The sequence below is a fragment of the Trachurus japonicus genome, chromosome 22, assembly GCF_045865225.1.
Source record: "Trachurus japonicus isolate A0001 chromosome 22, Traja_1.0".
NCBI classification, from domain to species: domain Eukaryota; kingdom Metazoa; phylum Chordata; class Actinopteri; order Carangiformes; family Carangidae; genus Trachurus; species Trachurus japonicus.
In genome coordinates, this window is record NC_140928.1 from 17683070 (window position 1) to 17707952 (window position 24883).

The following is a 24883-nucleotide window of genomic DNA, read 5'->3' on the forward strand; positions in this document are numbered from 1 at the left end:
CCATTCAACTACTGGATCTCCAAAAATCTCCCATAAAAAGATGGGTGTGAAGCAGTCTATGGTTACAGCACTTCCATTACAGAACCACACTCTGTTGTGGTGACTTGAACCATTTTAATTCCCTTTCATGCTTTTAATACAAATTCAAGGATCAACTGTACACATATGTACAAGAAATGTGCTTTCCACAGAAACAAGAAAATGAGCAAATCAAATATCTGTGACACAACATATCACACCAAGAACCAATATTCAAACATACACTTAGAAAAAATAGATCCATTGAGCAGGATATTAAGACTTTGCTTGAAGAATTTGAGTTGATGCAATTCCTTGTACAAGTATGTATCTACAATTTGAAAATGTGAGTGGCAGACTGGCCGAAAGAAAAAAACGGAAAAAAGCTTTGAAACTGTTTGTAAAAGCAGCTTTCCAGGACAGCAGCTTTTGTGGAAATTACACGACATTGATCACAGCTCAAAATAAAATAAAACTTCATAATAAATTTGGGCATCCTCCCATTCGTCATTATTTTTGGGCAAATAACCCTTCAAGTCACTTAAAAGTGCTGATTACAGAACTTTACACAGCTGTAACACATTCAGTTTCTATATTAGTGCTCTTATATTTGCATGAAATGTTACACATTAGGAGTATTTACAGTAAATAACAAACGCCCACATACAGTACATGTTATATAAATTAAGGGTCATTACACCTATAACATTAGTGTTCGTCAACACCAGGTAGGATAAGCGAATGTAACCACACAACTTGTAAACAGCTGTTTGAAAATGAAGCAAATGTTTGCACCTCATGAGACAACAGCGTATTTCTTCAGTATTTTATATTTAAAATGCCATCATCTATTCTACAACAGAGCAAATCCCACATATAGATGATGATATGTGGCTCTATAATTCATAATTTTTCATACATCCCTTTGACCAGACACACAGTTGGACTATGCTGAAAACCATGAAGGCACTGTGAGGGAACTGGAAAGCTGACACAAGCTGAATCACAGTAGCTCAAATTGCCACAAGATGAGCAGAATTTCTATTTACATCGGGGCTGTAACGCACAGCTGAGATGTTCCTCTTCAAAAAAAAAAATGCTCGGGTGAAAGTCTCCAGCGCATTAATCAGCTCTTTTGCTTCTGCACAGTCATGGCTTCAGGTACCGTATGGCAACAAGAATTACTCCTCGCCCTGTCTCCATTTCTGCGACTCCTCCTGGCGGGCGTCGGGGTGAATCTGATTCCTCATCCCGCCCAAAACATTGGAGGTGGCCTCAGTGGCCATGATGAGTGGTTTGACCACAGCTGGTGGCAGCTGTCGGAGGACCCCGCCCACCGCCCCTGTCATTCCTCGCTGCTCGTGCTCCCGGGTGGCCGTGTCATAGATGGTCAGTGCAGTGTCTGTGATCCCCTGTAATCACACCGTATGATTATACACATAGATCTTTTATCCCCATTAATATCACTGCAGTGGAAACATTGACGTGAGCTCATTTACCTCTTTTACCACAGTATAGGCTTTGGCAACACCTTCTCTCAGGTCCACAGGCTGATGGGCCAGTCCGTAATGAGAGAACCGTTTTATCCTCTTGTCTCTCTCATCTGGCACTGGAGACACCATGTCATATGCTGTCTCAGCTGCTGCCTAAAAATAAGACAAAGGCGTGAATTTGATGCTTCACAGAGGCAGTGCTGACAAATGCAGACATTTAAGTGACAGCTGACAAGACAGTTTACCTGTATAGTCCGCACCATCCTGTTGGTGAGCTCCAGAGCAGCCATAGCAGTCGAGGTTCCAAAGGAAGCGGTGCCGCGCTGAAACCCGCGGACTATCCGCCCGTCTTTCCTGTACTGCTCGATCGGGAGCCAGACCAAGTCCCTGAATCCCTGAACTGCACAAAACATTCATCAGAAGATCAATCTCACTGGTTTTGCTGTTTTGCTTTTCTCATGTATTAAAGCAGAAGTAAGCGATCCGGTCGTTTTGGCTAATGCTGCGTTCCAGGCAGGCTTTTGAACCCGTAAATTACAGCTTCAAGTCACAATTTACAACTTTGTAGCGTTCCAGGCAACCCACTCGTGTTTTTCCGACCTGTTTTACCTGTGAAAGTCACTATAACGGCCACTCCTAACTTCCGACCCGTGAACTCGTACCAGATCGAACTGGTACGACTTCACAGGTCGGAAAAGTTACGAGTTGCCTTGAACGCACCATAACTTCTTGTCAGCCGATGGAGTTAGCAGCCCCTGTCCTCGTCCCTACGTCACCACATTCAGGCGCATCCCTTGGCTGCACACACAGCCCTGCATGCCGTTCTCTCTCCTCATTGGATAAAAATTGTAGGATACGAGAAAAGTTTTCTCCTCGGTTCAGAGCAGAGTGACTGAGAGACCCGTGTTTCGGTCCAAACACTCTATGTAAGTGATTGCTGTCGGAAGATATAACTATTTAAGACTTATATTAACACAAAAATATCGCTTACTTCTGCTTTAATACCAACAAAAGTACATTCTGAAATATAAATGAATCTGAAAAACACAAAACAGCTTATGACTGAGTTGAAAACTTATGTTGTACTCACCAAGCTGTACCAGTGAGTGAATGGGTCCCACACCACCCAGCAGACCTGGCAGCTGGTTCTTCTTGATGTCATTAAGCCACTCGTTTATTGCGTAGGAAAACAGTTTATCCACACCTAACAATCTGAAAGACAAGTTTCAACAATTTGCTCTTTCTGAGTGGTAAATTATATGTCCGTTGTGGTGTGAAAGATATCGCCAAACAGTAAACAACAAAGCCTCACATGATATATGACTGAGGTAAACATACCCTTGTCTGTAGCACAACCGTCTCAGCTTCAACTCTGAACAATTCAGCTGTGTCAACCCAATAATGATGCCTGCAAATGTTCCCTGAAACAAAGCAGTCGTTTTGTTATTCATAAAGCACCAATATCATGATGTGGAATTAATGCAAAATGCACTTAAACCACATACCTGCTCCATTGAAACATGTTTCCCATGATAATCCAAGCGGATGGGAACCTCAGAGGTAAACCGAAACTCCCTGTCGTTAGGAAGAGGAAACATGTTTTTATAAATTACTTTGGAAAATCATTTTTTTTAAATCTGAAGTATCTACACATGAATGAATAGTTAACTTCTTAATTCAATTTACAATTTCTGTTTTTAATACCTATTAAATATGACATTCTTTTTCCTCCATTTACAAGAGGTTTAGTTTCTTTTAACACTGACCTAAAGAAGATTGGCTGGTCTGTGAAAGGAGGAGCAGACGCTTCATCAGTGACTTCTTCCCTGCCTGATGTGGAGAAACCATTGTGGCTCAAACGTCTCTGAGTGGGCACTGAGATGATGGGAGCTGGGTCCTGGCTGCTGCCAGCCTGTTTGGAGAAGCTGCAGGAGATTTCCGGGGCAGATGTTTTCTTTGTCATGACACAGACAGCTGCAAAACAGAACATCGTCAGGTGCTTGAAGCAGAAAATTAGGTTCATGACAAAAGTTGCTCATGTGACTGATCAGTTTTCTCACCTTCTTGAGCAGGCGGTGAGAAAAACTCAACTTCAGTGGCAAGACTAGTAAAGAAGTCCTTCAAGAAGAATAGTGCATCCTTCAAACAGAAAACAAAGCTGTCACTCTCACTGAGTTTGCCATGTGTTCAAAACACTGGAAATCAATCTGCATCAAGTCTTGTACCTGATCAATATTAAGACGAAGAGGCATCAGGGAAACACGCAGACAGCACTCCTGAGGAGCCTGGCCTGACTCGGGACACATGTGCATCGCCTTAACTGTCAACTATGAGCAAAAGCAAACAAGAAGTTAAACCAGGTCAACACTTAACACTGGGTTAATCTGAGTTTGTTGCCTTTCTCACCATGTTAGAGTGGGCTTTGCGGGGCATCTCTTTGCTAGAGTACAAGTAGAGGAACTTGTTCATCTGTGAAGTAGCCAGTCTGTCTCTGATCTCCAAGTCCTGCACCACAAACACCTGCCGGGACACTGGCTGGTCCACTGCTGGCCCAGAGGCCCCCTGGGCCTGTGGGTACACCTCATGTTGAAATCTCACCTGAGGTAAAAGAAAAAGTGTTAAACTGTGAACAAATGACCCAAGGCATTTATATGATTTGACTAAGCTTTTTGAGAGTAAGTGATGATTAACTTTACCTTGCTGAGCTGGATTTCCATCAGGACGTCAGGGTTCCTTCCCTTTCCACCTCCTGCCCGGCCTGAGGCCCTGGCCTGTCGGACTGGAGTTTGAGACGGGGAGCTGTGAGGTGTAGAGCTGTGAGGGAGATAACAGGTAAAAAATTAAAAACACAAATGTCTACATGATGAAATATGACTGCCTAGTTACAGCTAAAAGTGCCTAATTTTATGAGAAGATGGACCCCAGTTATTGACTATCTTGCCTATGACTCTTATACCTCAAAATTAAAATTGTATTTACATAACTACTGTTATGATTATCATTTAACTTATTTCTATGTATTTATTGTTTTTATTTATTGTTTTAAATATCCCTTTTCTGTAGTTACAGAACTATATAAGTGTATGTGTGCTCTACCTTTACTGTATATAGTGCCATCTATGCGTAACAGATGATTATTTTCTTTTGTGACGTTATTGCCTGTTAATGTGCATTAAGGGCAATAGAGCAATAAAGTTAAAAGTCTCCTTCTCAGCACATTCAGATCTCTGTCTCAGTCTCAGTGCAATTTAACAGCCCATGGTATAACTCACCCCCGGCTTCTCGCAGGAGACGCTGTGAAAGTCGCACTCCCAAAGTCTTTCCCACCATAAAGATGCCAGATGACAGAGATCTCTTTGATGAGGTAGCGCACCTCTGGGACGGGAAAGTTCATGGCTCCACGACTGGAATCGCTCCCATCCAGAGGCTGACTGAAGTGATCGTCTTTGATTTGCACTGGCTCTGAAGTGAGCTGCTTTACAACTGGCTCCTGGTCACGATCCTGAAACACAGGAGGCGGTTACGGTGAGGCAACACAAGCTCTAAAATAATGATACAACGCCAAAAAAACTCTGTGAATGAGTATATCCCCACCTCCCCTCTGGAACCAGGTGTTTCCAGGATACAAAAGTCGTCCGTCTCTTGGGCTAGGGTCGGAACAGGAGTGATAAGAGGAGAGTGAAGCATGGGGTAAGTGGGGCTTGAGTCTTGGTTAAAATTGCCGCTCTCATCTGGGAACAGGAAGAGGTCTGAGCGAGGTGGGTCATGGTCGTGGTTCCTCTCCTCGTGTGCACCTGCAGATGTGAAATATTTATAAAATTTAATGAGATACACAGTCACATCAGACGGGTAGCCTAGAAATCTCGACGCACCCTAGCGGCAGCAAATATATTTGCTCCGTAGGTGGGTCTAGAAATGAGCCATAGGAACCTTTTGAGTCTCGAACACCGTTTGTGTTCACCAATCACAACGCTCTATCTGTTTAGAGAGTCGTTGGGCGGGCTTAATGCAATGATGACATACTTGCGACGGTGAAAAACATGACAAGATGGCTTTGGCAAAGGAATCGTTTGAATCAGCGTTGGCATCAACTCTGAAAGAATTAAACTTGTCATTTTTTTAAAAAGTTGAGCAAGAAACTGCACTGAAGTCATTCATTTCGAAGAAGGATGTATTTGGTGTTTTGCCGACGGGATATGGGAAAACTTTAATCTACCAGCTTGCTCCGCTCTGACTACATCATCCTGCTCTTTGCTCTGATTGGTCGTAGCGCTACCCTATTGCGTGCAGAGGCAGTTTGAAAGACAGCCTTCATCCCGCCCCCTGGATTGAGCCGAGGTCTACCGGTCGTTGCCAGACTAGACATTTTAATGATATAGTCTGGCTTGTCAGGCTATCAGATGGGGATTTACGACTTAAATCCTCACTGAACAAACTCCTCACCATTCTGCTGCGGTCCTGGTGTGTGCTGCCCATCAGTCTCCTCCATGGCTTCACTCATCAGATCCTGCAACATCTGCTGCTCAGTCTCAGCGAGCAGGGGGGCTTGAGATGTGGGCCGGCTAGGAAACTCCGCCTGTCCAAACAAACACACTTAGATTAGGCATGTATGACTGTTAAGATCTTGAAACTAAACTCTATTATAACTATATATAGTCTACTTGCCAGCCCATAGGGCCTCATTGTGAACCCGGAAATGTTGAGTACCCCAAAGTTTTATGTTAGAAATATATAGTATGGGTCCCCAGTATTCAGAAACTGCCGGATGCTAACTTATATATATTGGGCAATTAGCATAACAGACATAATTAGCATACATTTGCATAATTGCCTATATGGGCAATATTTCAACAAAATTGACTTGGCTGATCTGGGCAATATTGGAGTGGTTTTAGGGGTTATTGATGATGCTGACTCCATTTCTGACATTTTCAAAATTCAAAATGGCTGTCTAAACCGTGAGTGTCCAGATTTTAACCGCCAGTGGGCCGATTTTGATGGATTTCAAAATCTGGTCACTTCCGGTTTAGACGGCCATTTTGAATTTTAAAAATGTCAGAAATGGATTCAGCATCATCAATAACCCCTAAAACCACACTAATATTGCCCAGATCAGCCAAGCAGTTGTTGAAATACTGCCCAGAGCAATTATGCTAATGTATGCTAATTATGTCAATTATGCTAATTGCCCAGTATATATAAGTTAGCATCCGGCAGTTTCTGAATACTGGGGACCCATACTATCTATTTCTAACATAAAACTTTGGGGTACTCAACATTTCCGGGTACTCATTGTTGGCAAGTAGACTAATATCATTGGCTCGGGGAATGGGGTCACTGCTAACCTTTGCTCTTTGTGTGGTGCTGCTGTGCTTGGCCTCGGGTTCTGCAGGCGGCAGTAAGTCACCATAGCTGGCTACGTACTGGATAAGGTTCATGAGGGCGGCGCAGGAGTCCGAACACGTTCTAATGTGAATGACGTCGCTGGAACATCGCAGCTCAAATCTTGGCTCCGACTTTTCACACAGAGAGACAATGAAAAAGTTTGAAGAAATGTGTGATCTTTGTTCCTTAAAAAATAAAAAATAAAACTCTAAGACATCAGCAGCATTCAGACAAAGTCGACTCTTACCAATTTTCCGTCCACTCCAGGTTTGACAGCTGTAATCCTCAGCTCCAGCGTCCCCATGTCAACTACTTGGACATAGTCTGCGATAAAAAACAAAAAACAAAAGTCACCTTGGTGAAAGCTGCATTTCAAACACTTCAACATAAACAGTACATTCAACTCATTGAACTCACCACGTGCCAGATTAACTGAGACTGCATTACTCTTGTCTGAGAGGAACAGAGCGGCTTCATCCAAAATGATCCTGAAAACAACATGCTCTACTTAGAAAAGGCAAATGTTTCTATTCTATAGCTCGGTTGCAACTACATCGCTTAGGTTCATAACAGTGACAAAAAAAAAAAACAGAGGCTGTAGACTGTTTATTACCTGAGTGTTGAAGAAGAGTGATCTAAAGAGACACTGCTGGAGATGCTGAAAGTCTCCACAATCAGGAGTGACCTGAGTGGCAGGTAAACGGGTCTGTCAAGAGAAGAGCACATGCCGCATAAGAATTAATCCAAGGGCGACACGTAACTTTTGAATGAGTCTGAGTTAGCGAGGTGTTCTTTACCTGTAGTCTAGAGAGCAGCTCCATAGGTGTAAATGTAGGGTGGTGACAGATGTAGGAGGGGCGTAACCCAACACAGGCTCATCAGAAACATTCAGAAAGTCAACAATCTGTTGCACATAAATTGGCGATAAGATTACAGATGTCTGAATTTACCACAAGACATTCCCCTCAAGTGACATCTGAACATTGCATGTGAAAGTAAAATAACAGGGTAGTGAAATGGTGGACCCATTTTTGCCTCACCTGGTCGTACCAACCCAGACTGGGAGGGACAACTCTGTGCTGTAGCGTGGCTCCTCTCACCCCGACAGCAACCAGGAATTCCTGCATTAACAAACATCAGCACAGTCAGCAGCAAACTAACAGCAAGCTGACTTATAAACTTTAAACACCAGTTGCTGCTTGATTGAATGTGCTGATGTGTGAAATATAAAGACAAGTGGTACTGTGTGGGTTTGGTTCAATAATCATGTCTGGCGATTTCCGGCATAAAAATGTTGACTTAGCTGACTATTATTTTTCTACTATGGCGTGGCGCTGAGAACTCAATGGGCCCCATTTATAAAACACCAGTTATTTACTCTGAACTTACACGACAGGGTCAAGGTTTAGACTGCAGTGTGGAAAATACATCCATTTTGACTACAGCCCCATCTGCAGGGCAAACATGACCATGGACGAGTCTGAGCTGGAGTGAATAGTAATTGCAGCCAAAGCAGAGAGTATCAACACACTCTTAGTCATTACATCTCTAACAAATGAAGTCATTGGGTAAATCCATGGGGTTACAACAGGAAAAGAAAGCAAAAGGTTTCTGACACAAAATAATAAAATATATTTTTCCCAGCTTTTCCCTAATATTTGCTTTTTTTGGTCTCTAAAAATATCCAGATACACTGCTCTTAAGATGCAACATATGATCCTGAAGCCACTTCATAAAACTAAAATGCTGAGAACCACCACAACAGGGCTCTCACACCATCCCAACAAATAATAAGTACACTGGACTTTTCTCTCTGTCGATTGGACCATTCTGTGACTTTATGACATGTCAGGCTACAAGATGAGACTGTTGTTCACTCATGACGGACAAATATGGACACATGTGCAAACACACACGTAATCTGTATGTACTGTCTAGAGCTAAACTTCAGCTCTGTATACTGCCTACTGCTGTAACATGTTATGTCAAAATGTCATAAGTAAAAGAATGTTATATCAAAATGTAAAAAAAGCAAAAAGAAAAGAAAAGATTATGATATGATCTGTATACTACCTACTGCTGTAACATGTTATGTCAAAATGTTATAAGTAAAAGAATGTTATATCAAAATGTAAAAAAAAAAAAGCAAAAAGAAAAGAAAAGATTATGATAAAGATTTTATTCCCTGGGTAATGGGGGCGGGACTAGATAAGCTTTTGCTTCTCCCGTTTTCCCTTTCGGCCATGTGTATTGTATTATTTGAACTAAGATGAAGTGTGATGATGATGATTTAAATTGACATGCCCGAAATAAACAAATTGATTGATTGATTGATTGATTGAACAGTACATAATACACAAAACAGTCTATATGCACAAAAAAATACACATATGATGATGTGGAGCCACCCTGTAGGATTATCTGAGTGTCCTACCTTGACATTGCGTTCTGCATTCTGTGATGAGATCTTGACAGCGACAGACACCATGCTGCGGGCCTCCAGACCGATACCCTCTGAGGGAGTCGAGGACCTCTCAGGGGACGTCTCTGATTGGTAGATAGTCGGCTCTAGCCAATGGGGATGAGTCCTGCAAGGCAACTTGATGTCGGAGACAGAGGGGCCTCCATCCATGAGTCCTGAGAAGATTGACAGAGTGGGACATCAGTGAAGAGAACAGCTACATCGATGACGTAACAGCAGAGATGTGGAGGGGGATTCTGGGATATTTTTACATCACATTATCAAATGATATCACATATTCACAACAACATTAGAGTAATAGATGGAGGTTTACCTTGGTGATACATGCAAATGCTGCTGGTGTGGAAGCAGATGTAGTGTTGGTCTTTAAAGCCTTCATACTGTGTTACACTGAAGAGCACAGTGTTTTTCACCTCCAGCCAGAATTCCCCATGCTTGTTTTTCATTATGGTTTTATCTTCCTTCTATAGAAAAAACAAGGTGGAAACTCAACCCCACTGTGTGTTACAGAAGCTGGAAGGGATACAAAAATAAACCTGTGAGAACAGTTAGTTATTTAGAGAAGACTGTGATTACCTTGGCATTAGTCTGAAGAGCCACCAGGCCGTGATTGACACTGAGGATGACAGAGAACAGACTCTGGGAGTTCTTGCTCTGAGCTTTGGGTTTTTTCTTTTTGCGTGACCTGAGGCCCAGGTCAGTGGCAGGAGAGTAGTAGTGCATGTTCTCTTCCTCTGAGCCGCTGGTGTCCTCTGAAAGCACAACACAAAACGCATCTAAAATGACGAAAGCTGCAGGGTGTTTAAAAATAAACTCAAGTCACAAATCTAAAACCTGAAAAATGATGTTAAAATGTTTTTTGCTGACTCACCCTCTGGTCCAGTAGAACGAAACTGGCTGAAGCTGTCCTTGGAGTAAGTGTTGATCAGCTGACTGGCGACAGAGAGGCCAACTCCATAGGGCATGTTCTCAACAGTTTCCACTGGCGATGGAGCGGTGGGCTCCCACAGCAGCAGGTCATTGTTTATCCTAAAACATTATAAACATTATTTTAAATGTGGAAAAGGTGAAGATCAAATATCTTGAATCATGATCACAGTATAGATTAAATCCTGGAGGTAAACACTTCATCGATTAATTATCTGCTAACTTTCAGTATGAAACATTTATACAGTGGCCTACCACCAATTATTAATATTCAACAATTGCTTTGCAGTGTTTGTATTGCCATGCTGCTTCTTAACAACTCTACCTGTTGTGTAGTTTTTCATAAAATGCCTTGCTGGGTAGTGCTAACTGCACATTGGGGAAACACAACTCTAGGATGAAGCGAGAGTTGTTCATGGTTTTCTCCTGGAACTCAGTCATCTCAGCCACATCACCAGGAATAACCATCTGGAGTAAAAATTAGAAACATGGGCTCATCACCACATGCTCCGTAAACAGGTTAGGAATGCAAAGCAGTGCTTGTGTTGCTTTTTTGCATAATGATGCCTCTGCCATACATTTTAATACATCAACTGGAGGATAGTCACGCTCCTGAATGCAAATTCCTGCACCTGCATGAAGGCTGCCTGTTTTGGACTGCAGCCATCATAAATATTAAAACAACAATTCTTAAATTAAGCAAATTTAGGAAGAAATGTTTTTAAATATGAGGTCATAAATTTTCTTCTGGTCATCAAATCAAAGCCCTTTTCTCTTACCAAGCACGCGTGTGGATGGATAATGGTTCAAATTGGGAGGTATTGTACTGAAATGTAAAATGTTAATGTAAAATTGGTAGTATAATAACAGTAGTTGGCTACTTTTCAACATCTATCATGAATGTGATCCTCCAGCTATGACCCACCTCCTCGTTCTCATACATAACCCGTCGCGAAGAAAAGGGTGATGGCTCTGGTTTCCCAAAGTCACACACATCCTTCAGCGAATGAGCAGCCCCTTCCTCCTCCTCTTCTTCAAGGGAATGATCTTCAGCCCCCTCGTCATCTTCAGCTGTCACACGCTCAAGGATGGAGTGGACAGCAGTGGGGTTCATCTTCAGTACAACCCTAATCGGAGAAAATCAACTTAAGTGAAAAGTTCCTCTGAATGGACAGGTTGGTTTGAGAGGTGATTGGATGAATTTACCTTGGCCAGTCAAACTTAACACTTTCAGATGTTGTCATGTCTCCATCCATGGTGTGGGACACTCTGAGGAACCGGGCAGCTGGTTGATCTGGCTCCTCCTGGAACTTCCCTGTTGAAATACAGAAAAAAAGAGCAGTTAGTTTAAGAGCAGCTCCATGTTTGGAAAAAACAAAAAAACACTCCTTAAAGAGCAGTTTGGACCACATACCAATAAGGTCCCTGAAGGTGAGCTCCATCTTGGTTTGGTCAGGACAACTTCCTCCCATGAACTCTGTTTTTACTTCCAGGTCTTCAAACTCCAGGTAGAGCACTTCCTTCTGCAGGGACTTCTTGAACCAAGGGCCCCTCTCCTGATCTGAGCGCAGGTCAGGGATGGGGAATCGGACCGCAAGGCCCAGCACTGGAGCACTGACAGTCAGTGATACGTGACAGTTGGTTGGAGTGTGGCTGTCATCAAGGAAAACCTCTGTAAAAGCCTTGTGCTGTACACAGACACAAAGATATATTTTATATACAATGCTGTAGAGCAGATAAGTACTAAAGTGATGATAATAATAACTGTGACATTATATTTTATATTTGAGGTATACATAGTTGTAGAAATTCCTTTAAAGGGATAGTAGCATTTTTTTTTAAAGTGGGGTTGTATGATCTACAAATAGCCCCTAAGTACTTTAATTGCAGTAGAAGACTCTCTGCACTCCTCCCGTTAGTAACGCCAGCCCATAGCCCTGCCCAGAGATTTACAACATACAATGTTGTGAATGGACCCAAAGAAACGGCCTATTTTGTTGGCCTAAAAGAGGTTTTACCTGGAAAAAAAATACACAGTTCCATTGTTCACTATAATACAATTTTTTCCAGCCCCTCAAAGTGCAGGAAAAACACAGTTTTTATTTGGACCTAACCAACTGCTGATCGGCGGGCGCTAACCCTGGGCGGAGGGATACGTGAGTTGGTTAGGTCCAAATAAAAACTGCGTTTTTCCTGCACTTTGAAGGGCTGGAAAAAATTATATTATAGCGAACAATGGAACTGTGTATTTTTTTTTCAGGTAAAACCTCTTTTTGGCCGCAAAAATAGGCCGTTTCTTTGGGTCCGTTCACAACACTGGGCAAGGCTATGGGCTGGTGTTGCTAACGGGAGGAGTGTAGAGAGTCTTCTACTGCAATTAAAGTACTTAGGGGCTATTTGTAGATCATACAACCCCACTTTAAAAAAATGCTACTATCCCTTTAATCTTAAATGAATAGCTCCTGGGTGAACCTTACCAAGCTGACATGTTTATTATAGGATGTATACATATGTGAGGCCATCATCTCTGTGGTGGCCAGTTTCTGGGGCTGCAGCAGTGAGTTGAGACGGTCAACGATGCTGATGTCCAGCTCAGAGCGCACTGGACCCAGCTCCACCTGGATCTCTGCTTTCCTGGGAATGGTGCTGAGACGGACCTGGCCACCCTGCTCAGAGAAGCAAAAGGGCTGACTGAGTTGAGATCAGGACAGCAGCAATGCCGCAGAAAACAAACAAACAAACAGCTTTTCTGTGCATTAGATGCTGGAGTTGTGGTTCCATATTGGACTAACAAATGCTGTTACCTGAGGGCCCCTGCGCTCAGCCTGTTTGTAAAGCAGGTGAAGGCAGGTGGTGAGCGGCGCATCAGCACTGGCTGTGGTGTCAAATGTCAGGAGCTGAGGTGTGACAGAGACACTAGTGAGAAACCCTCTGAATGCCATGCCAGCTGCAACCGAGTATACGTATATGCAGTGTTTGACCAACTAAAGCAGTGTTTAGCTCAGGCTTAAAACTCTAACCTCAGTGTACTGAATGCCTCTTTGGGAGCAACCAATGACGGCTTCAGATGGGAAGAGACACTCCAGGAATTCCATCTGGTTCAGGGAGACGTCGGTGCTAAAAGTCCGTAGGCTGGATCCCTGACAGTGCTCGTAGTTTATCTTCAGACCCTGACCCACAAACCTGTGGATGAAGGTCAGACAAATATTTACACGCTCAGATCGTTAGCCTTCCCTAAAGCACACGAGACAACAAATACAACCTTTCACGACAGGAATTAGCGGAAAACAAAAGTGCACCTGAGGTGGTCATGGGGACAGGCCTGATTAAACACTGTCCGAGACTGAAGGAAAGCAGCTGGTGCGAGCTGGCCCGGGCCCACCATGCTGAAGAAATGAGCAGCCATGGGGCCAAGAGGACTGGGAGCAGCATCTGGTGGTGGCAGCGGGTCGATGTGGAGGACAGACACAGCCAGGCTGCTCAGCGTCAGCCTTAACACCAGCTCTGGCCTCGACTCGTCGCCGTGGGTTTTGGAAGGATGGGCTGAAATACAACAATGGCAGATATACATCACCGATATACATCTTCATTTTCACGCGTTCAGGGCTCAAACAGTTGTAGCTTTTCAACAAAGAAACACTTTATCAGCTGCAACCACTGATTAGCACACTTTGAACTAAAAACGAGGAAGTAGTCAGGGAGATAAACTGATGTAATCTTTGGCTGAAATGAAAACATACGAATGTATTTCCCTCTCGAGTGCAAATGGCTGCAGAGGGACTAGTAGTTACTTATCACTTATACATATTATTTAAAAACGTGCTGTTATATTGTGTTACATACATGTCTGCCTCAGTAACTTCTGAGGGAGCTGTGAATCTCGTGACTGGTGGGGTGTTTCATTAGCCTGCTTTTCTCGTTGTCGTGGGACATCCATGTAATCATCCCACAGAGCCTGCAAACACAGATATGATACCAGATTAAGTTCCAGTTCATCTGGGATATTGTCAGCACAAAAACTAGGACACGTGTGATCATCATAATAACCATTTAAATCATTATTTTTCAATGCGTCTCTATGACTTCAGGACTTACTGTTGCGTTTCCAGAGGGAGATTCTCCTGGGGAGGCAGAGTAGTTGCTATTAAGAGACAAATCCAAGTCAACAGTAGGTGGTTCACCCAGAGGAGGCAGAGATGACAAACTGTGAGACATGTCCATGTCCGCCATTGAGAAGAACACATCATCTACATTAGCAAGCAAAAAAAAAGAAAGACAGGGACGGTTTAGATTAGACAGAAGCAACTACATCAATATGAATTGTAAGAAAATACAGCTTGAGAGTTTGAGTCCAACCTCGACTCGAGACAGTTCTGGTGGTCTGGCTGTCAAAGAGGTCAGGGTCTGTTCCTGGCACAGAAGTGTCCTTCTTCAGACAGCGGTTCAGTTCCATATGGAGCCGATACTCATCTTCCTGCTGTATGGGTCGGCTCTTTCTATCCTTAGCCCATTCCCGTGCACCTTCACACAAAGAGCAAAAAAAATCCTCCATTTGCTCCGTATCTAAATGTACTGTATCTAACATGGGGACATTTTTACCCTGCTTGACCAAATCATCACCCAACAGATGGATGCTCACCTCCACCAGAGAAAGCTCCAAACAAGTCCAGAAGAAGATGAACTTGCCGTGGGGACAGCAGGAAAATCAGTGTATCAATATGTCCAGCAACATCCAACTGAAAAGCAAAGCATGTCAGACAGCCTAATTATTGACATTTCAATGCAGATTATATAGAAAAATTTTCATAATATTTTGGTAATTTGAATTACCTTTGCTCCAGGCATAGCTAGGTTATTTTTCAGAGTGAGGGACAACTCAATTCTACCACCGAGGCTCCCAACCTGAACAGGTTCAAAGGGTGTTGTAGAGGATACAGGCTCTGTGAACTGGGGATGAGGCTCACATATTATTTTGGGATTCCAGCTAGGAGAGAGCTTCGGCTCAGTTTCCTATAAAAAGAGACAGATTTATAAAAAGGCTTATACATACACCTTCAGATACAATTTCAAAATGCCAAAGACTCACTACACAAACCGTTGGAGTGGGTGAAGATTTGCATCCAGCTCGAGACGCATCTGAAAATTCATCCCAAAATATAGTGATCCCCTCCATCTGCAGGTTTTTATGGGCAAACGTGGTTGGCTGATGCACATTAACACTTGAACTCTCCTCGCCTGTTTCATCGCAGTAAACAATCCTGAAAGTAACCACAAAGCACAGTTAGCCTGACGGGACCCTATAGTATGACAATGAAGACTGATGTATCAGCAACTAATTTATATTACACTGTATTGGGGACATCTTTCATATACTTAGTTGCATATCCTTTTTAACTTTCAAATCATGATTTCATCTTTCATGCTCCCCCTAATCTGCATTTTGCATTTGTCACTTTACTTTAATTTTAGTTATAAGTCAGGAAGTTAATATATCATTGTGATTTCTACCTGGATTCAGTTGCTAATAGTTGAAAATGTTTCTAATACTATGGAAAGTCAACTGATGTCCTGCTGACTCGACAAACTTACTTGTTGATTCGTATCTCAAGAGCGATTCCAGTTTTAGAATTTTCTGGAATGTGTTCCACTCTGAGAACGGTGTCTAAAAATGTCACTTTGACCCTTCTCAGAACTACAAGACAAAAAAAATCAAAAGATCAGTTTATGCAATGCTAGCGAAAGCAAAAATGTTGCTCAACATTATGATCATTTTACCTGTCTCTATCGTTTCTGCAAACTTCTCCAATCCCTCAAAAGGCTGAAAGCTCTCTCCCATGTCATCAGTGAGTTTCTGACTCAGACATTCTTTGGCAAGCTGCATGCTGCTCGTCATGAAACTGGACCAGTACATGGGCTCAACGCCAGATGCTGGAAAAACAGCCAGTGGTGACACATTAATATGCCTTCTAGTAATACAAATTGTCAACTTGTTTATGAGTGACACGATGACAACAGATGTTCTCAACCATCCTTTCGCAGATAATGTTGCAGTGGCCTTACCTACTCTCGGCCTCGGTCTGAGCACCATCTCTAAGCCCTTGACCTCTAGGGCACAGTTTTCCTGCAGTAGGGCTGCCCATGGTACAGTTAGAGAAATTGTCTGGATGAACCCTGCAGTTACTTCAAAAGGGGCATCTGCTGTCTCTAGGAGTTCATTAAGAGACTGTGGAACAAGACATATTACTTATTTTAGTTCATGTACATTTACTATTTAAATCGAATAGATTCATTTGCTTTGGTTTTTGCTACAAATGTAACACACATACCCATTTATCCAGTGGCACTTGGGCAAGTGATCCAGTGCCTTGATAGAGGTCTAAGCTGAGCTGATCCAAGCTCAGCTTCTCCTGCAGAAAGTTACCAAGGTATCTATGCAAAAGGTATCGGCAGGCCCGCTTCTTGATGGACTCCGAAAAGGGCCAAGGCATTTTAGCTCAACAGGTGCACAGCAGACGGGCAATGAAAGAGAGATCTTGAGGCTCTGCAACTGGAATGCTATAGCTACTCAAACAGCTATGAATTAGTCACTGGTGTTACAATTGTGTCATCCTGTCGACTTAAAGACATCAAGAGATTGTGAGTTCAAACATCCTTCATATCCCACGGTTAGGGACACTTTCGAGGATGTGTTGACACTCAGGGATGCGTGTGGGAATTGGTCCGACTCCAGTTTGCTGCGCCTACAGAAAACACACACACATATGGTGCCCCCCCTTGTAATTTGACACTTGACACAACATGGGACTCAACACATGTTTACAGGACAGCTGAAAACAACAAGCACCATTACTGCGTTGCTTTGCGACAGAGACAGGTTGAAATGCCCCCTGAGTGGCGTTATGAAACAGTCCAGTAACACACTGTCAAGTGTTATTCTCACTGCACGTTTGCCCTCATTCTGGAGCCAGTACAAACTAGCTAAAAGGCGCTTGCGAAATAGCTGTTAGCATGCCATAATCTTGCTAGTCATCCGCTACCCTTAGCTGTGTTCACTAAACCAGAGCTGTCATCGTAGTTAGGAGACGGGAGCTGCGCTCTGATCGCTGGCTAGACAAAGGCATATCATCACGCTAACTAGCCGGCTAGCGAGCTCTGTATCTGTGGGCAGAGTGAGGACACATTAGCACAGCCGGCTAACGGTCGGCTAAGGCTGAGAAGGTACAGGCTGGCTAGTTAGCTAGCTAACCTAAATGCCGACATTTCCCAAGTTATCCTCCAACATACGACAGAGGCACACTGACAAAACAATTTACGTATATATGTCAGTAAAATATGCCAACATGCACAAGTTAGTGAGCAGAGTTGAAGCTGTTAATGCAGCTCTGAAGTTACCTTCTGTCTGACTTGTTTACAAACACTTTCATGACTCCGCACCGACTAAGCCTACACGCTCCGGTAAAGGATCGGACAATGACGTCACTACGCAGCGGAAATGTGTAGTCCCTATTTAATTGGGTCAAGATTTAGTTTAGATCGGTATTAAAACACAGCAGATATAAACCGGGAAAGCGGCGAGCACCGTGCGTTAAAGTGTGTGTTGTTTTTTTACTCCTTTTGTCTATTTATCACCTGCAAACACTATCTGAGCTCCAACGGTAAGTGAAGCTCACTTGTCCACACCTTGAACATACAGTCCGTGGTGGGTTGGAAGCTTCCACAAGCCGGAAGAACACAACCAGCGAGGAGGTAAGAAAAATGAACGCAGTTTAGTTAGAAATAATTTCTGCCTCATACTCTGCTCAAATGAGATTACCTCTGGTAATAATATGTTATAAGCATTTTATTATGAAAATAAAGTGTTTTAGATGTTTTGGCTTACAGAGGGGTCGAGTATTTAGCCACCGTTGAACAGAGCTGTGACTTAGCTCTTAGTTCTCCTATAGTTTACCCTCAATACAGCACATGTTTGCCAACAAAGTTAGCTACACAGAACCAGTCTTGATAAGTATATGAATATATAACATTTGCATGAAACTCATTCATTTATTCAGCACTAACTATGATGTATGTAATGGCAGTAATCAGACTTGGTTTGCTTCAGCTAGCTAACAAGAGGGCTGCTCAGAGTCCTCAAGATGTCGCTGTGAACTGGGCTGTATGTGATTATACGTGTGTTCTGCTGGCTATGGTAGAAATTAATCCAGCAAAGTTGCTTAAGTTCTTCAGTACAACGTTGAGTTTATCGTCATGCAATGCTACGTAATTGTCCTACTCGATTACAATTGTATTTTCTTTATCTATTACATTTATTTGGTAGCTGTAATTACTAGTTATTTTACAAATTAATATTTTACACAAAAACCATATCGGCATCTTTAAAAATATGATGCATATTTATTATTTAAACTGGTAAGCAATGTATGAAATCGTTGGAATCTCTTCCACCTTCACCAGGTACAATAATAAAGTCTAAATGCCTCCACCAGAACCCCCTGGGATGTGTCAGCAGGTATTTCTCTTTAACTGGCAAACAGCCACAAGATGTTTAAGTCAAAACTGTTGTCATTTTGGTCAATCCCCCAAAAAGAAACCCTTGAACAGCAAAGTAATAATAAATGTATCTGCTTAAATTCAGTTCTTATCTGCCTTCTCTAATTAGATACATGAAATGGCCATAGTGGGGTCTTGTGGTGATCTTGTCAACTTGGCACTGTTTGACATACAGTTGAAATAATGCTCCCTAATAAAGGCTCATTGCCAAAGGCATCCAGGCAACAGAATGAATGATGACAAAGCCAAATGAAAGGCAATTATAGTCCAGTAATTTTAGGCCAAAAAAGGGGTCACCGTTAAACAAATTGCAACAGAAGCAAACTCAACTGATTTTGTATCCTCAACATGTCCTGAGTGAGGGAGAAAAAGCCCCTAAGAATCCCATTAGGGGAAAGTTTCGAAAAACACCCAAACATATCCCATTTATACGCATATAAAAAAAATTTTCACGTGTATAGGGTAAAATTTTTAACCTTTAGATATCTCCATGAAAATTACTGAGTTGATTACTTACATTAAGACAAACAAAAAATGTATTACAAGTTTTTTGAAATTCTTTGTTAACATGAGCAAATTTGCATAAATGTGTATAAATTTGCATAAATTCCGCCGTTTTGACGGCACATGTATATGAAGTTGTTGTGGTGGTACCGGCATGAAAATTGGAATGAGTTGACTCCATCGGTCAACCGACAAGTTGACCACTTTAAATTTCAAGATGTCTGCAATTTTTCAAGACAGCCACATCCTTAGTAGAGCAGGTATGACATGCTCCGTCTCTATTAATGCTCATGGGTAGCCTAAATTGGTTCCATTCCTTTTTTAACTGTAATATCATATTACAGTTAAAAAATGTCTTGTTCAATCTTGTTAACATTATGTTAACAAGATTGAACAAGACATTTTCACCTGCTCTACTCAATGTTTAGATCAGGTGTTGTATGTATGCAAATTAGCCATACGTAATTGGATTATGCACTGTTGGCTCATGTCATACCTGCTCTACTAAGGATGTGGCTGTCTTCAAAAATTGCAGTCATCTTGAAATTTAAAGTGGTCAACTTGTCGGTTGACCGATGGAGTCAACTCATTCCAATTTTCATGCCGGTACCACCACAGCAACTTCATATATACATGTGCCGTCAAAACGGTGGAATTTATGCAAATTTATACACATTTATGCAAATTTGCTCATGTTAACAAAGAATTTCAAAAAACTTGTAATACATTTTTTGTTTGTCTTAATGTAAGTAATCAACTCAGTAATTTTCATGGAGATATCTAAAGGTTAAAAATTTTACCCTATATACGTGAAATTTTTTTTTATATGCGTATAAATGGGATATGTTTGGGTGTTTTTCGAAACTTTCCCCTAATGGGATTTTTCGGGGCTTTTTTTCCCTCACTCAGGACATGTTGAGGATACAAAATCAGTTGAGTTTGCTTCTGTTGCAATTTGTTTAACCTTTTCTCATAAAATGACTGGACTAATAGGCCACAGCTGACGTGCAGGGAAAAGCTCATACAGGAATGCCGAAGGTAATGTACCTTGATGTAAGTGGGACATGACAAGTTTCTACATGTTTAACAAATGCACCAGAGCACACATAGTGGGTGTGAAGGAATAGAATGGGTGTTGGAGTTTTTATTCCTCAATTTGTTATATTCAAAGAGTAGAAAGTTTTATAACCCTTTTACATTTTTTGCAAACTCTATGTTTTGTAGATTTAATTATACAACTTTCACTTTGCCACTCAGTATACACTCTAAAACCCATTGTTTTTTTTTGCAGACCTGCAAAAGAACTGCACTCCTATTTTTACAGAAGTATTTTAACCCTTAATTTGACTTCCCTTTTTCGGGAGTTATAGCTCAGAGTCTGCTTAGGCTCTAAAAGTTGGGTTGTCCATGACCTGATGAAAACCAAGCAGGAAATATAGTGTCCGTAAGTTAAATATTTAAGGAATTCGTTGGGAAATACCCATTTATCTCCTATTCACTCATGTAATTTCCATTTTACTTAAAACAACAGAAAAAAGAAAATTGAATTGATAAAATACAGAAGTAGGTTCAACATGGTGATTGAGTTCCTCTAAAAGTGGTTTAACCTTTTCTCATACCTGACATCATAAAGGATGTTGGCCATTAAAATAGTCCACTTTGAAAAAAGGCATCGGAAGTCAGATGTTTCACTTCTGTTTCAGACACATACAGTATACATTATATGACATATTGCATTGAGGTCTGGGGAAACACATACAGAACAAATACAAATTCTATTTTTTTATTGCAAAAAAAGGCTATAAGAATCATCAGTAATAAACCTTTCCGTGAGCCAACCAACTCACTATTTAGTCGCCTGAACATTTTGAAATTCAGGGACTTAGTCGATTACATTACAATACAAACCATGTACAAAGCAAAAAATAAACTCCTTCCTCAAGATATCCAGAATCTGTTTAAAATGAAGGATTCCAGTTATAACCTGAGAAGACCACTATTATTTGAGAAACCAAAGACTCGAACTACTGTAAAAAATCACTGTCTTTCTGTTAGAGGGGTTAACATCTGGAATAATTGTCCTGAAAATATTAAATTATGCTGTATTCTAGTCGGCTTTAAAAATCTTTATAAGAACAACATAATTTCTCGTTACAGTATGGAAAATTAAGTTCAATGATTTTGTACTATTTTGGGTTATGCGCTGTGTACAATTCTTTATTTTGTTGTGATCAGAAATTTAAGTGTACTACTGATTAATTTCAAATGTCTGTGATCTGATCCTATTGTATTAATGCGTATATATATATATATATATATATATATATATATTTTATTTTAATTTTTTAAGGTAAAAGGGGTAGGGGTATATAAGCTTTGGCTTCAACCTACACCCTTTCGGTTATATAAGCTTGATATACCGAAATAAATAAATTCATTCATTCATTCATTCACATGATCTTGTACACTATCACTCACTTTATGGTCAGGAGCTGCAGCTGAGTCAACCATGGCAAAGGAACAAAGCTGCTGACTCTCAGGAACCTTTTTCAGCATTTATGACCACAGGTTGCAGTTGTAGTTTAAATGCAATGCCATCTCAGAATAGATCATAGTTAACAGGGGAGCGTGTCATCATGGCAGTGAAGAACAGCTGGTTCTGACACTGTCCTAGTTATCTACAGGGTTACTTAAATCATTTGGTCATGAAATGTCAGTAAAAATCTGGACGTTGTAATGTTGATGTGATGTTCTGTCACAGGGGATGGAGATAGACTGCCAGCCCGAGGAGCCCATTGTCTCTTCATTTGACGAGGACTGTGTTCAGCTTGGCGACGTCAAGGACATGAGATTGGAGGCCGAAGCGGTGGTCAACGACGTTCTCTTCGCCGTCACTGAAATGCATGTGTCACACAGTCTAAACAGCGCACTGGATGTGGCGTACATAAATGTGGAAACGAGAGAGGGAAACCGGTATTGTCTGGAGCTCACAGAGGCAGGACTGAGGGTAAGACACACATTGGAACAAAATGGCTTTTCATTTTCTTCTCATCACTTTCACTTAAGGGTGGGCGATATGGCGATATTAGATCGTGAAGGATTAGAGCGTGTAGACGATCTGCCAAAGTGCAGAGATCGTAGGATCGTCTGGGGCTCATTCTATAAATTGCAGTTCTATGCTGCAAAGCGCAAACAAAGGACATTTGCAAAGTTTGCTAAAAGAGATAACAACAGTTACTTTAGTTTGTATTTTTATATGACCCTTTTCAATCAGCTATTTAGTGTTTTGATACACTTAAAATCCTGTTAAAATGACTGTTTAATAAAACAAACAGTAATGTCTTCATTAATATTTTACTTTCATGTTTATTGAAAGCTACCTTTTATGTTGCAAGAGTCCACTTTATCAGAGTGTTGTTGTTTACCTTTTACTATGTTGTTTGCACATGTTGGCAAAACTGCAACTATTTAGATTAAAATCTGTTCAGAAAGGTTCTTTGGCCTAAATTGTCTGTTTCTCTTTTTTCGATTTAAGATCGTGATGAAATCGAAATCGTGACTTCATTTAAAAAAAATCGTGATATGATATTTTTGCCATATCGCCCACCCCTACTTTCACTATAAAGACCTCAAGCCAAACAAACCCAGACAATAACACATTCGTTTCTACCCTAACAGGTGGTTGGCCATGCTTTTGATCAAGTGGATGAGGATCTGAGCAACCAGTATCATGAGACTGTTTACTCACTTCTGGACACGCTGAGTCCGGGATACAGGGAAGCCTTTGGGAATGCTTTGCTCCAGCGGCTGGAGAGGCTGAAGCAAAACGGACGATAGAAATTAAAAAAAAAAAAAGGGACCAAGATGCTGCTTTAGTTATCCATGTGAAACAGGGGCTGACAATGTGGGTGTATTTGGCTATGAGCCAACAATAACCAAGTTTGGTCAAATATTATAGCCTATCATGTGACGTCCACCTGCCTAGCTACCACTACAATAAGGGGTACCCTGCCCTATCAACTTTGCTTTGTCCCGAGTTTCATATCATTGATCGACTCCATGTTTGATACTTCAATTCAGTGACTGCTGGGGTTTGACTGTGTGGGGTTGTATTGCAACATTTGTGTTGTAGACTTTAAACTGTGGAAAAGATCTTCTAGTTTTCATGTTACAAATTCGTAACTGAACATTGTTAAAGAATTCTGCGCCTTTTGTACTGAAAATGATCTGAGAAAGAAGCAGCAAGTTGCATTGATAGTAATTCAGTTTCCCTCTCTGCCCTGCTTGCACTGAAAGCTGTGACCTGATGACTGATATCTGCTCAAACATACTCATACTTGTTCATTCAGCAGGAGTCTCAGTGAAAGAGCCAAAGCTGTACTCTCTCTGTGTAACTCATATTGCCTTAAAAACTGACTTTTGGTTGGAAAAGTACAACAAAACCAAGCTATTTAGTGGGGCTGTTATTTCACACGGATAAGTCAGAAACAAAAGGTCCTAATTATCTTATAAACTGACACTGTATTAAGTTAATTGTATCTGGAAGGATATTAGTTTCCCCTCCATACTGCAGTGCATTGCATCTCAAGCTTGCATTCCAGACTAGGTGGAGGTTTATTATGTATATGACTTTTGTTGTAGTTTTGTCCCAAACAGTATTTGCCTCTGCTCAGGAAGGACCTCTAGAGCTGCTCCAAGTTGTTGGTTTATTATACGTGTGACCGGTTAGGATTTCATGTCAGTCTTGCAAAACACACTTTAGGAGTCATTCTCTTTGCATACATAACTGTTATTCCTTGCTGCTGGCCTTTGCTCAGACTAATAAAATCTCAGAAGTATATGAAGGCTTTTTTTGTTTTTATTCTCCCAGTAAAGTGTTGAGTTTAAGGTTTTGTTGTTCATCTAAAAGCTTAACCACTTAACAGGTGTTGCAATGCCAGACTGAGCAGACTTCATTCTGGGTACATCAACAAGTGACTGACTGCTACAAAAAAAGCGATCGATGTCGATCATCCCCTTGTACGCCGTCGTCAGTGTGACTTCCCCCAACTTAATTGAGTGAATTCAAGTCTTTCAATAGCTTACGTGTTTTATATGTCTTTATTTTTGTGTATATTGGGAACTACAGAGTACAGTGCATAGCCTGTACTTTGCTCAACCTTTGAATTCACTTTTTGTTTTTCTTTTGAGCAGTTGCAGCATTGGAATTGTGCAAAAAGAACAAGAAGCCAGCAACACTCCTTATCTTTAATGCCTCATTGGTCCAGGCTACTCACATAAACCGGTTTCGACGGTCAGTCTTCGACAGTGTGTCTAAGCTGTGCCCTGCTTTCAAAATTGCAAAATGGGAACTTCCATTGCAGATCTTATCCACTAGATGGTGCCATTGTTCAATGATTGGTGTAGTTAAGTGTTGGAAGAAGTCTACTTAGATCAAAAGTATCAATACCACAATGCAAAAATACCTAATTATATATAGCTAATTAAGTATTTTATCTAAGATGACCAAGGGTATTTGCACACC

The 24883-nt window shown here is 41.4% G+C and overlaps 2 protein-coding genes across 2 annotated transcripts; one reads left to right on the forward strand and one right to left on the reverse strand.

The window, feature by feature from the left end:
• Positions 1–94: 94 nt before the first annotated feature.
• On the reverse strand, positions 95–17854 carry atg2b (autophagy related 2B). Its single transcript, XM_085767646.1, has 43 exons — positions 17698–17854; positions 16632–17045; positions 16366–16528; positions 16081–16233; positions 15895–15997; positions 15401–15563; positions 15136–15315; positions 14945–15041; positions 14662–14826; positions 14401–14552; positions 14149–14260; positions 13605–13848; positions 13326–13488; positions 13110–13202; positions 12783–12971; positions 11720–11993; positions 11512–11620; positions 11231–11432; positions 10631–10773; positions 10250–10407; positions 9955–10130; positions 9692–9842; positions 9331–9533; positions 7937–8017; positions 7694–7800; positions 7510–7602; positions 7314–7384; positions 7144–7220; positions 6857–7027; positions 5955–6087; positions 5106–5305; positions 4784–5013; positions 4208–4325; positions 3918–4109; positions 3737–3838; positions 3572–3650; positions 3278–3485; positions 3017–3086; positions 2850–2932; positions 2602–2723; positions 1757–1911; positions 1518–1664; positions 95–1430 (listed from the first exon to the last, which is right to left on the reverse strand). The coding sequence occupies exons 2-43, from the start codon at positions 16791–16793 to the stop codon at positions 1200–1202; spliced, it is 6225 nt and encodes a 2074-aa protein (XP_085623772.1). The 5' UTR covers positions 16794–17045; positions 17698–17854; the 3' UTR covers positions 95–1199.
• Positions 17855–17864: 10 nt separating this feature from the next.
• gskip (gsk3b interacting protein) lies at positions 17865–24199 on the forward strand. The gene is made up of 3 exons (XM_085767649.1): positions 17865–18051; positions 22121–22366; positions 23038–24199. The coding sequence occupies exons 2-3, from the start codon at positions 22124–22126 to the stop codon at positions 23194–23196; spliced, it is 402 nt and encodes a 133-aa protein (XP_085623775.1). The 5' UTR covers positions 17865–18051; positions 22121–22123; the 3' UTR covers positions 23197–24199.
• The last annotated feature ends 684 nt before the right edge of the window (positions 24200–24883 follow it).